This window comes from Dreissena polymorpha, chromosome 13, assembly GCF_020536995.1.
Source record: "Dreissena polymorpha isolate Duluth1 chromosome 13, UMN_Dpol_1.0, whole genome shotgun sequence".
NCBI classification, from domain to species: Eukaryota; Metazoa; Mollusca; class Bivalvia; order Myida; family Dreissenidae; genus Dreissena; species Dreissena polymorpha.
Genome location: NC_068367.1, coordinates 56,045,122 through 56,058,816, shown reverse-complemented (window position 1 = coordinate 56,058,816; position 13,695 = coordinate 56,045,122). Strand labels below are relative to the sequence as shown.

The 13,695-nt window shown below is 33.3% G+C and overlaps 1 protein-coding gene across 2 annotated transcripts in view; it reads right to left on the bottom strand.

Annotated features, from left to right (window-relative positions):
• Positions 1 to 256: 256 nt before the first annotated feature.
• LOC127854469 (polypeptide N-acetylgalactosaminyltransferase 5-like) overlaps positions 257 to 13,695 on the bottom strand; it is a 14,617-nt gene continuing 1,178 nt past the window's right edge. Inside the window, exons 2-11 of one of the 2 annotated variants that reach the window (XM_052389519.1) lie at positions 11,102 to 11,744; positions 10,702 to 10,855; positions 10,246 to 10,412; positions 9,347 to 9,511; positions 8,505 to 8,730; positions 7,460 to 7,766; positions 5,719 to 5,847; positions 5,177 to 5,281; positions 2,217 to 2,345; positions 257 to 715 (exon numbers count right to left, since the gene is read on the bottom strand). In XM_052389519.1, the coding sequence (XP_052245479.1) occupies positions 554 to 715; positions 2,217 to 2,345; positions 5,177 to 5,281; positions 5,719 to 5,847; positions 7,460 to 7,766; positions 8,505 to 8,730; positions 9,347 to 9,511; positions 10,246 to 10,412; positions 10,702 to 10,855; positions 11,102 to 11,612 (2,055 nt within the window). In that variant the 5' untranslated portion in view covers positions 11,613 to 11,744 and the 3' untranslated portion in view covers positions 257 to 553. Of the gene's footprint in view, positions 716 to 2,216; positions 2,346 to 5,122; positions 5,282 to 5,718; positions 5,848 to 7,459; positions 7,767 to 8,504; positions 8,731 to 9,346; positions 9,512 to 10,245; positions 10,413 to 10,701; positions 10,856 to 11,101; positions 11,745 to 13,695 lie in introns of both variants that reach the window. The other variant, XR_008037083.1, reaches the window with a different exon arrangement.

The window sequence follows — 13,695 nt, the reverse complement described above, 5'->3', positions numbered from 1 at the left end:
ATTAAACAAACTTGTTTTGTTTTCTATTTATTTGGACGGCAAACATTTCTAATGACATGCCAATCACACTATTGCAAAACACACACCAACTATTTGTTTCCATAGTGTTTCTACATCGAAAATGTATTATCAAATGCTAATTGCACTGTTGATGCATTACATTTCAAAATAACTATATTAATTTATACATGTAATATTTGTTATCAAATACTAATGATATGTGTAACGTCTGTATTATATAACACACAAATACGCGTAATTGTCAATATTTCATTTCACAAAACATACACCATTGAAGATCTACAACGTTTTAGACATGTTTAACGATGATATGTTTCTCTTATTTCTCATATTTCTTATAAAATGCTAATCGCACTGGTTGTGTAAAACATACCGAAAACGTCTTCGTTAGTAAGATAATTGCTTGTGTTTCGTATCAAGTTCCAGTCGCAAATTTGTTTTTTTTTTTAAACATGCACATATTTTATAGTACTTTTTACAAGCTCCGTTTGAAGCGTCCTTTTTATACACAGCAACGTGTTCTGACGTATGGTTATTTTGACGTTTTCTTTTCATGACCAGGTCCTTTCGGTGGTTTTCTCGTCATCTTCCATTTCTGGCGGTCGTTTCCGGTGCATGGTGCCATTTGGAGCCCCTTGGCGTCCCACGTGATCTCAACGCATTTCTTCGCCGTTGGACTGTAGATTGTGTCGTCCTGTAATATTTTCAAAATACTTTTGTGTTATTTGTTTATTGTGTCGTCCTGTAATATTTTCAAAATAAATTGGTGGTGTTTGCATATGGAGTCGTCCATTATTAAAAAAAAAATATTTGTGTGTTATTTGTATTTTGGATCGTCCTTTAAATTTTCAAAATACTTTGGTGTTATTTGTTTATTGTGTCGTCCTGTAATATTGAAAAATACATTGGCGTTATTTGTATATGATGTCGTTCTGTAATATCTAAACATACGTTGGTGTCATTTGTATATTGTGTCGTCCTGGTATATTTTCAAAACTCTTTGGTGTTATTTGTATATTGTGTCGACCTGTTTTATTAAAATGCTTGGTTTTATTTGTATATATATATTCGTGTTGTTATATTTAAACATACTTTGGTGTTGTTTGTATATTGTAATATTTTGAAAATACTTTGGTGTTATTTGTATATTGTATCGTCCTGTAATATTAAAAAATACTTTTGTGTTATTTGTAGATTGTGTCGTCCTGAAAAATTAAAAAATACTTTAGTGTTATTGTATATTTTGTCGTTCTGTAATATTAAAACACATTGTTGTTATTTGTTTATTGTTTCGTCCTGTAATATTTTCAAAAATACATTTGTGTTATTTGTATCTTGCGTCGTCCTGTACTATTTAAAAATATTTGTGTTATTGTCTGTATATATTGTGTCGTATTGTAATATTTAAAAATACCTTTGTGTTATTTGTATATTATGTCGTCCTGTAATATTTAAAAATATTCTGGTGTTACTTGAATATTGTGTTAGAATATTTTCAAAATAGTTTTGTGTTATTTGAATATTGTGTTGCCCTGTAATATTTAAAAGTACTTTGTACTATTTGTTTATTGTGTCGTCCTGTAATATTTTCAAAATCATTTGGCATTATTTGAATATTGTGTCGCCCTGTACTATGTCGGTGTTATTTGTTAAGTACAAATGTAAATATAATGAGAAAAATAAACTAAATAATGCAATTTTGCAATTTCGTCTGATATAATCGAACAAGCAACACCGAGTTTTACATCACGCAATCGACCAGTAGTGAATATACTATTTATTATAACATGATTACTTAAGAAATACCACGCATCAGTGAGTGCATATTTAATATAGAAAATTAAGATGTTTAAACATCGTCAACCTAGCTTCGTTCTTACAACATTAGAAAATAGTATTTTTTTAGGTATTCAAGTACATTGCATTATGATTAACATATTAGTGAATGGTTATGATGTGTCATGATATAAATAACTATTGTAGGCCACACACCATTCTGCATTCGAATCATATCAAATTCACATAGGTCCTTGTATATTTAAAATATAAAATAAACGTCAATCGAATTTCATGTTTATAAAATTAAACATCAGTCAATTATTTTGCTCTAAATCAACTATTTAAATTTGAACATTACTGTAGCATATAATTTAATGGGTATGATATGAAATGATAAACTATGGTAAGTCACACACCTCTCTGTATTCGAAGAGTTGGTTGCCCTTGGAAGAGTGGCACGGGTATAATTTTACCTTGGCCCCGTCCGGGGTGTCCCAACACGTGTCGTCTCTTCTGAACTCACCCTCTTTACTTAGTAGCCAAAACTGAGGAAAAAAGCATTTAATGTCATGTAATTACGCTTATAAAGATGTGTGGCTATAGTTACTGATGGAATCAAAATTCATTTACGCATTAACGATGACCTTTTTTTTCTAACTTAACTATTTCAGCTGTCAAAAATATACATGACACCTGTCGAGTGACGATTTCACTTTTTATTTATTTCATGATAAGCTGAACAAAACAGGCCAATAGCATTTGCAACGAAAGAAAGTCTACTTTAGTTCTCAGAATTTCGTCAGCCATAATTTATAACAATAAACAAAAACGCGGTGACAATTATAAAAAAATAAAATGTAAAAATACACAGCACAAATCTTTATATTTATGAATTTCTATTATACACGAAAACCAACTCTTTGCATGTTATAATTGCACACCTGTTGCATCAGATCGTCGTACCGAAAATCGGTTAATTGTACATGTACATAGACAAAACAACATTTTAGGCAAAAGCTGAACAGCATGCATGTACCCACCACAGGTGGTAAGCGTGTGGCTATGATATTATTTAGTGAAAACATCACTGTGAATGATAAATAATCATATTATAACGAAAAATCAACTTTTCTGAAAAACAAAATCACTATCATATATATGTATAACATGGTATTCAACTCAAAATCACCCCAAACCAGGGTGCATCGCTTTGAACAGCCATTACTTCATCAATTTTGCAGCGATGCTCGCGATCTCCGTCTTATTCAACGCAGAATTGAATTTCTTTTCGGGAAATATACATGTCTTGCAATATTTTTACAAATGCTGGGTCAACGTTTAAGAAATAACACGATACACAACTCGTGAGACCTACTTGGCATCGATCAGACCCGATCTAAGACTGAAATCTTTACGGAGTTAAGGCAATTTTCCCTGCAAAGTTCACGTACCACATACCACAATTCAATAAAACGCATGAAGAAACATTCTTACCGTGCTCTCCGTTACATAATGCATCAAAACTAACTGTCCAGCGCCGTTTGAAACCTTTGTTACCTTACATTTCAACTAACCGACATTGTAAACACACGAGTGATTTCATTGGTCAAATGCGAAGGTGTGTCTTTACAGATTTCATTCATGAATCGGATCTGATCGCTGTCAAGTAGGGCACGCGAGTTGTGTATTGTGTTATTTCTTAAATTTTGACCCAGCATTTGTTAAAAAAAAATACAAGATATGTAAATTTCTAGAGAGTAAATAGATAGATAATTAAATATATAGATTTATTTCGGTATCATGGTGCAAACACAATTAACAAACATGTTGCATTCATAAAATAATACATAAAAATACAAACATGAGTATTAACCATGTCACGCAACACAGAACCAAGGATATCACAAAAAAGAGAGCGAACTCTTATTTCCATTGTGGTCCTTGTGGATGGTGGCATGACATAGAGAGACAAAAATTGTTGCTTAATAATATATCACAGATTTAAACTGAGCATTAATAATGTTTGAATCGGTGGACATTATTGTAGGAATATCACAGTAAAAAATGAACACATACAACATGAAGTCAATAAATGACTTAAGTAATTAAAATATTTATATCAAATAAAAATGCATCACAGATAATTACAACATTAACATCACAAACTGACTAGTGAAATGTAATTAAAAAGCGGAATGTATTTAAAAAAATACACATGATACCGATTACTGAGTAAAAGAATATTATAAAATCTGACTTAAAAAATGGTTTTTGACGGCAACCTTGAACCTATGGGACTCAGATAAACTAGTAACAGAAAGAGGTAACCCATTTACCAAGAGTAAATTAATTTCGGCGTTGAATAAGACCGGATTCATGAAAATCGCTGCACAATTGATGAAGTTATGGCTGTTCCAAGCGATGCAACCTGTTTTCGGGTGATTTTGAGTTGGATACCTTGTTTTATCATACCACCGCATTGATATCTGCCTGATATAACGTTGCCTGATTTTTTTTATATCATGGTCAACAGGAAGTTCTTATATCAGTCATGTGTGGAGGATAGTCCTATTATTTGGAATCAACTATAAAGTACTCTTTTTTAGTAAAATCGAATCAGATTCAACAAAACAAACAATTTGATACCAAGATGTAATATATTTTAAACACAAAATGCAACAAAAACAGCAAACAACTTTTTTTTTTACAAATATTAAGCGCGCGTGCTCATGACGTCATTATAAACACGTCAAACGACAAAAGTCATATTCGTTCCCGCTAAAACTGCAGCTTTTTAGCGTGTTTTTCATTATTTCTTTAAAATCGGGGACATAGAGTTATGATAAACAGAAAAACAGGTTACTGCCTGAACTGTGTGTTTTATATCAGGCCTCGCCGTTATATTATTCTAAGCCTTGCCTGATATATTACAAAAACATCAGACAGTAACCTGTTATTCTCTCTATATATATATTTGATAGTGATTTTTTTCAGAAAAGTTGATTTTTCGTTATAATATGATTATTTATCATTCAAAATGATGTGTTCACTAATTAATATCATAGCCACACGCTAATCACCTGTGGTACCAAAGGCAAAAATATCACACCGGGGCCGTGTTGCTCAAAACTTCAATGGCCAGTAAAGCTAACAGCCGTTAACTTTTGGATCAAGTTATTTATGTGACTTAATAGTTAAACCTTTTAAATATATGTACTTATGTATTACTTGTAAACAAATGTGTATGCTCGAATAATTTGCATACTTGTAATAATATAATTGCTTTTAAAATAAGTTTTATTAGCGTCTGGAATTCACGGACCGTAAGCTTAACATGCCGTTAAAGTTTTTAGCGGCAGGGCCCTGACAATAGAACCTGGTTCCCGCCCTGCTGATGACAAGGATACACGGAGACCACCCCCTCGTTGTCTTTGATGTTTGTACTGGCGTCGATGCACATAGACCGATCAACGTTCCGGATCTTAACAAGTAAAGCAAATTATTTTATACCTATTTATTTTAGCTCGATTACATCGAAAACCTAAGGATTAAGGATTAAGGTTAGAAGATCCCTTATTTAAACGAAAAATGTCATAAAGGTGGATTTTTTTATCCTTGATTAGATTGTAAAACTTATTGAAACGCTCTCGAGTCCGTTCCCTGGGTAGGACCAGTATTGGTGTCTTTGAGGGAGATCTTAAGAACGCTCTTACAAATTGGGATCGAACCCGTGACCTCCCGGTCGCTATGCGGACACCATATCCAGTACGCCACGGCGACCCACATTTACTTTCAATGCTAAAATATTAAATGACAGGCATGCTTATTTGTGAATATCGCTACTCATCAAATTCTTATTAATCTACTTATACGATCATTGGTTTACAATAACTCCTGCATGCACATAAGGTACATTACCTCGCCGGACGCTAGAGCCTCTCCGGGAACAAACAATTCAGGAAATATATTATCAAGGTACCACTGGAAACTTTTGCAGTGTAGAGATTCCCTTAAAGCTTTACGATCACTGACGTCTCCGTAATCACCCTGGAACAACATTTGGAGATTCTAAGCAAATATCAAGTTAGTAAGGGACTGGCGAAAACATTTAACACAGGCCATTAAACATGCGTGTATGTTTAAAACAACGACGATTTCAACATATCAGTAATTTACAAGGAAACGAATTTATAATATCAATAATAGCAATCGTTTATAGCTTAGATAAATGCTATTGTGTAACGCACCAAACATGTGCAGGGTATTTTTTATAAGATCATTTGCTACAACACGTACAAACATAAAGTTGTTGGCCAAACTACCAAATCGTTTGTAAAGTCAATCATAGAACAAAACTATTCATTTTGTGGACTAGTATGCGATTTTAACCTTAAAATACATAAATTATGCAAAAATAATACAAAATTGATGATGGCCCGAATTGGTGAACAATAATATAAATTAGTGAAAATTATATAAGGGCACTGAATTTTATCATATGACGAACAAACCTTATCATAGTTTATTCGCTGCAACTAATATTCATACAAACCTTATCATAGTTTATTCGCTGCAACTAATATTCATACACACCTTATCATAGTTTACTCGCTGCAAGTAATACTCCTGCACACCTTATCATAGTTTATTCGCTGCAACTAATATACATACACCCCTTATCATAGTTTACTCGCTGCAACTAATATTCATACAAACCTTATCATAGTTTATTCGCTGCAACTAATATTCATACAAACCTTATCATAGTTTATTCGCTGCAACTAATATTCATACAAACCTTATCATAGTTTATTCGCTGCAACTAATATTCATACAAACCTTATCATAGTTTATTCGCTGCAACTAATATTCATACAAACCTTATCATAGTTTATTCGCTGCAACTAATATTCATACAAACCTTATCATAGTTTACTCGCTGCAACTAATATTCATACAAACCTTATCATAGTTTATTCGCTGCAACTAATATTCATACAAACCTTATCATAGTTTATTCGCTGCAACTAATATTCATACAAACCTTATCATAGTTTATTCGCTGCAACTAATATTCATACAAACCTTATCATAGTTTATTCGCTGCAACTAATATTCATACAAACCTTATCATAGTTTATTCGCTGCAACTAATATTCATACAAACCTTATCATAGTTTACTCGCTGCAACTAATATTCATACAAACCTTATCATAGTTTATTCGCTGCAACTTATATTCATACAAACCTTATCATAGTTAATTCGCCGCAACTAATATTCATACACACCTTATCATAGTTTACTCGCTGCAACTTATATTCATACACACCTTATCATGGTTTATTCGCTGCAAGTAATATTTATACACACCTTATCATAGTTTATTCGCTGCAACTAGTATTCATACAAACCTTATCATAGTTTATACGCTGCAAGTAATATTCTTACACACCTTATCATAGTTTAGTCTCTGCAAGTAATATTTATACACACCTTATCATAGTTTATTCGCTGCAAGTAATATTCATACACACCATATCATAGTTTATTCGCTGCAAGTCATATTCCAACACACCCTATCATAGTTTATTCTCTGCAAGTAATATTCATACACACCTTATCATAGTTTATTCGCTGCACACAATATTCATACACACCTTATCATAGTTTATTCGCTGCAAGTAATATTCCTTGTAATCATCCAGCCAGACCTCTGCAAGACGCACCAGATTTCGCCTCAGAACATTGCCGCCCTTAACGTCCCATTTATATGGACTGCGTTTCCGGAACACGTGCCCTACACGTGAGCAGGGTATAGTCTCGAGGGTTCCACCGCACATCCACGTTTTGAACGAGAGTTCGAGGTTCTCCCCGCCCCAGATGTCAAACCCGCTGTCGTATGTGCCCAACTTTCGGAAGAACTTGCTGCTGATTGCAAAAAGCCCACCCGCCATTGTCGGGGATCTGAAAGAATGGAATTTACTATATTTTGCGGAGATGTTCCAGTAATGACTACACTTTTACTTATATGGAATTTATCAACTTTGAGTACATGCTGATTTGCGAATTTTGCAATTAACAGACAAACAGTTTTATTCGAATAACAGACCACGTTTGCATTGCATAGATTATTTTAAAATAATTACATTTGAAGTCAATCAAAGGTTCTAATATAAACATAACTGATAATGTACGGAACCTTTCTTTGTTACTTTAATTGCATCTCATCACCAGACTAAACGGGCTTGTATTTCATAGATGTGTTCCATGAAAAATCATGTTTAATGTTTCAGGTCGCGAGATGAAGGTAGTGAGATACAACAGTAGTAAAATACTTTTATTCGGCGTATGTCTCCAATACAGGCAATGACCTTTCTTAACCTTTATCAATATCCAATACAATATTAAACACATTTCTCATAAGCAGATCTGGGTGAATACAATTCTACTACTGCATTTATCAAATTGATAAAAAAAAAAGGGTTGCTGTATTAATTTTACAACGATGTAAATATCTGTTATGGATTTGTCCTACATTTCTTATTTTCTGCGACTTACATGTGACAAACAATTACAACAATAATTAAAATGCTGTTTCCTATTTAATTATTTAGAAACGCTTATGTTCAACCCAGGATTAACTGGAGTGGCGAACATCATGCACACAAACAACATGTAAACCTTGACGTAGGGAACGCCTACCTTACTGGAAGATAAGTTTTATATTCAATCCGTTTGAGCTCCTCCTGAGGTATCGGATGCCAGTTGAACAACAAACCCCAGTCAAATCCCCCGACATAAACTGATTTGATGTCGGTGTTTACTTGCCCCTGGTACCCAAACGTGTCCAGATCTATGACGTCAATGACGGGTACCAGCACGTTCGTCTCGTTCTCGTGTATCCTTGACAGCAGAGGCGGAAGCCAGCCTGCAATTATTACCACGTCATCTAATTGTTCGCTTTCTCTTAGACAAATAAATGTTGTTTATGCATTGACACATGTATCATGTTGCTAACGTGTTTATAAAGTGGGAATTTCGTATTATAGTTAACACAAATGCGTTTTGTACACAGTGTACATTTCAAAATAAGAAGTACATTTAAGTTACATGCAAAGCATGACACAGAGTATCCAAATAAAAAAAATCAATTCGGTCTTCGCTTTCTCTGAGACAAATATGTTTTGGTTTATTCATTTACAGATGCCTGGATGTATTATTTTGCTCAAGTTATTGTTTTTATAGTGGGGATTTTATTTTTTCGAAAAAAGTATGCTTTCACCTTATAACATATGCAAACTGTGTAATGAATTACATATACTAATTGACTTTATATTTACTCATTTTATTATTTTAATGAACATTAAATAAAGAAAGGATCACTCGTGCCATTGTAAGGAATAACCGATCTACTTAAAGTTGAGCATCTACGTTTTGATTAATGAAGGACTTGTACATGTATTACATTTAGCCACACGCTCCTTGTGAAATATGCTTATCCCACATGCGCTTGGAAGAATATATAAATTCTCAGATCTACAAACCTTCGGTGGCCTCGCAATGCGAGTCCAAGAATATTGCAACATCGGCAGTGCATTTCTCAAAACCCATCAATCTGGCCCTGATAAGCCCGATCCTCTCGTGCGCGCGCAGAAGGGACACTTTGTCCTGTTTGTCGATGTATTCTTGTAGTGGCTGTTTTAAATGATCTTAAAAGACACGTTCATGTTCATGTTACAAGCTATTATATTAATAAAAATGCACTTTGTACTTTGTATCAGAATGTGAACGTTGAGTCAATCTTGCTAATCATTAGAGCACATGGTTATGAAACGAAATGTAATAAAATAAATTAAGCATGTCCATGTGTTAATACTCTAAATCAAATGGTTCACATAACTTCGTATTAAACAAACGTGCATAAGGGACAGATATACATAAAAAAACACTTGAAAATATGTATTAACACACATACAAAGAAGTGAGAAAACCCTTAGTAATAACATCGAATAGTACCCTTAAACAGTATTTTACTTGTTTATATGTTAACCTAAAATCACAGTAATAATATATTATCTGTTTTATTAAAATAAAAACACTTAAAGTACTTAAATATTATTATAACAAAATATGGAAAAACAGTAATGTTCTCCTCGTGGTGTAACTATTACTTTGTTGTTGCTTTTTACTTTGCATGGAATTCCGCCGTGGTCACAAATAAGCAATATAATGCCGATATACTTATAACTGCGTTTGAAACTGTTAAATTAAGGAAGACATGTTGTGAACAATAAGTTAGATCCATGTGGAAATATATGGCAAGAAAGGAACATATACCGGAGTCCAGTGGGGAAAGGGTATTCAACAGGAGAAGCGAAATCTAGCACTAGCGCCATCACCCACTCGGCCTACCGATGTTACCGCTGTACGGTATTTAACACACCAAAATCAGAAAAGTCGTCCACCACAATAATTTCTTTCAGTTGTGTGGGATCCGATCTGTCGAGCACACTGTGGATTGTCCTTAGCAGCACGCTCCAAGCCTCGTTGTGAAATATGATGATCACGCATGCGCTTGGAAGATGGTTGCCATATTGTATTTTCTTACATCTAATTTCGAGGAAGAAATTAAAGAATTAAAACAAACATCAAATACTCAAGATAAATAGACAGTGATCATTTCACTAACGCATTACACTGGTTTGCAATTGGTGTTCTAAACATGGCATACAATGCTTATAGTATACACATACATACAAAATAGGAGAACATTTTTACATATGCATACGAATTGTGGAAATGCATGATTACTTTCTATTTCACTACCACTACAACTTCAAAATAAATGACTTAGTAAGAATGTAATTGATGTACCTGACGTAAAGGACACATAACCTACTCAGTTTCTCTAAGATCTGGAAGTGACCGATGCAGTGATATCATGTCGCTGGCATAGCGATTGAAAGCATTGTCCTGATAGCCTTTGTCAAAGTCGTCTCTCTGCTCCTTGGTCAATTTTTCTTTATCTATATACACGGGTTTCCCTCCTTCACCTGTGAACAATCAATCAAAATAATGAAGACTTCGAATTTGGCAACAAAACAACAATGATTCATGACCAGAGATTTACATTGATTAATTGAATAACAACGTGTTCGAGTCCTGTATCTATCAAAATTGTGTTACTGGCTAGATGCGACCGTAGTTGTTTATGTTAAATACATGTTGTGAATGGAGCGTACATTCTTTCTTTATTTTCAAAGGGTTCGTATCTTGGAATATTATACAAGTATTTTCACCTGGACCATCTTTTTGCTCTGCTCCTTCACGCCTGGGCACGGGAGCTCCGATCTGCGCGACGTCTTCTTGTTTGTCTTCCTTCTTTCCATCAGGGTGTTCATTCTTATCAGCATTTATATTCCGCGGAACGTTTTCGTTTTCTCTCCTCTCTAGTAAGGTGTCTTTCAAGTCATTGTTCCGCATAATATTGACAGTTTTTACTATTGCACTATCTTTATTATGTTCAATCATTCGCTTCGGTGGAGCTTCCAACTTATCATTACCAAAATTAGCCCTTTCCGCAATATCTCTTTGTATTAGTCGCTCCTCATCATTAGATTGTTTTAATCTATTTAAATTCTCCTGAATTTTTGCTAGATGTCCATCTTTGATATCCATTTCTTTCACACGATAATTATCCGTATCCTCTTTTTTACTCCAGTGGTTCAACGTTAATGACACTGTCCAAATTAACAATACCACCGCTCCAAGTCTAATCGTCAGTCTCTTTAAATGTCTAGATGGCAACATTTTGAATCCTCAGTGTGCTACGTTTATTGTTTTATTGGACTAGTCAATATAATTAGATGAGTATAACACATAAAAGATTTAACACTAGCAATCAATATGCACGACATTCACTCCATTTGTCTGAAAGGAAATCTGAAGTGAAAATAAAATTACATTTAAATTCCATTTTTAAGAAAGTGTTCTGTATGAATACTTATTCCATTGTTTATTGCACATATCATTTAAAAACAACTCCACGTTATGGCGTGTTCCCATAGTCAAGATGATTCAAGGGGTGGAGCGATATCATATTGAAATAAATTTTGTGAATAGGTAACACAGAGCGTTGTTTAATCATCCAATAAATGTCCGCTTCTTTAGATAATAAATTATTTTGTTCAATTATAATTAAAAAAAACTATTAATAACAGTTTCAGTTTATTGGCAGAATCAGCTAATATGTGCATTTGGTCACATACTTAACTAATATAAAGATAAACACACACATGAAATACTATACAAAAAGCATTTCGCATAAAAAGATAATTAAATAAATACGTAAATAAGTAATTAACATCGTTAGTCTTATCCAGTAGTTACAAAATGGCTTACTAGCAAGGTAATCGTTTAGTTTTAACATAATTTTGTAAATAAATTAAAAAATATTACTAAATTATATAGTGTAAGATGTAAACTTGTTGGCAGAGTACAACGATTGATTAACTTAATTAAATCTAGCGAATGCGTACATGTAAATAATAATGATATCTGATTCAAACATGTAACTGCTACACATTTTGCATTTCCTGTTCTCTCTATAATTTTATTGTATCTATCAGTTTCAATTCTGAATGATGGAGCGCTTAGTCTGTCTTTTATATGGCAATCATTATCAACACATGAAGTATATTTTTCAAATGCATAATCCTTTTAAATTTCACATAATAATCTAATCTACTTTGCGAATTTATCATATCAGACCATGACTTGGTGTATTGATCTCGAAGTCTTTGTTTGAGTTTTGTATAATGGTCTGTTTTGTTAACGTTTATCATGCAATATATAATTAAATGCTAAATTGTCAATAAGGTATTAAATAGCTTTTGTCCAGCATAATTTTACATAAGTGCTAGCAAACGTATTATCTGTGATATTCTTGTCGTACATAGATAGTATTTGTAAGTTTGGTGAGTACATCAATTTGCACTAGAATTTTAAGAGTCCTCTCTTTAAAGATAACACACTATGGAAAATGTACTAGTTCGCCTAAGACGGCTACATTTTATGCGTGTTAGTGGAAACCTAATATATATTTGCAGAATTTGAAAAGTATTTTTAAACTTCGGTGTTTTTATAGATCCCCTAACGTCACAACCATATATTATTATAGGTACAACGAAAGTGTCAAAAAGTAACTTGTTTCACCGAATTTCACTCTATTATATATAGACAAAATGTTATTATATGCCTGTACGTTTGTGTGTTTAATGTCAACAATTTCAATGTTTTCATTGTTCAATGAACATAAATATCGAGTGTTATAGTTTTCCTCTCTCGAAATATAGAGACTTTTTACATGTACATGTATATGTTATTTTGTAAGTCCCCATTTTCGAGAGGAAGTCTATATACAATTCTTCTCTGCGTGTAAGATAGAAGCATGTGCTGTAAAAACGCTTATATCATTTTAGCATTTATAAACAGAATAAATATGACAGGATAAACGGGGCTGTCCTTGCTTCACTCCTAACGAGATATCACAGACTTGTGAGAAGTAATCGATATTTATAAGTTATCTTTAACAAAGGATTTGACAGTTTGTTAGATTGAAATTAGTATCTTTAGCGACTTACAACTTTCGTCCAATTGAACATATTTTACTGACAATAAGTCATGAGTGACATTGTCGAATGATTTTTCGTAATATAATGCGCATTAGAATTTCACACTATTTGCTAAAACGTTTTGGGTTATAGAACGTAGTATACGAATGCATAACTAAGATTATCTCTGACTCTAAATTGAGCTAATACATTAAATATATGTTCACTTTCACAACACTTGTTAATGCGATTACGTAAGATTAATGAAACCATTTTTGGAC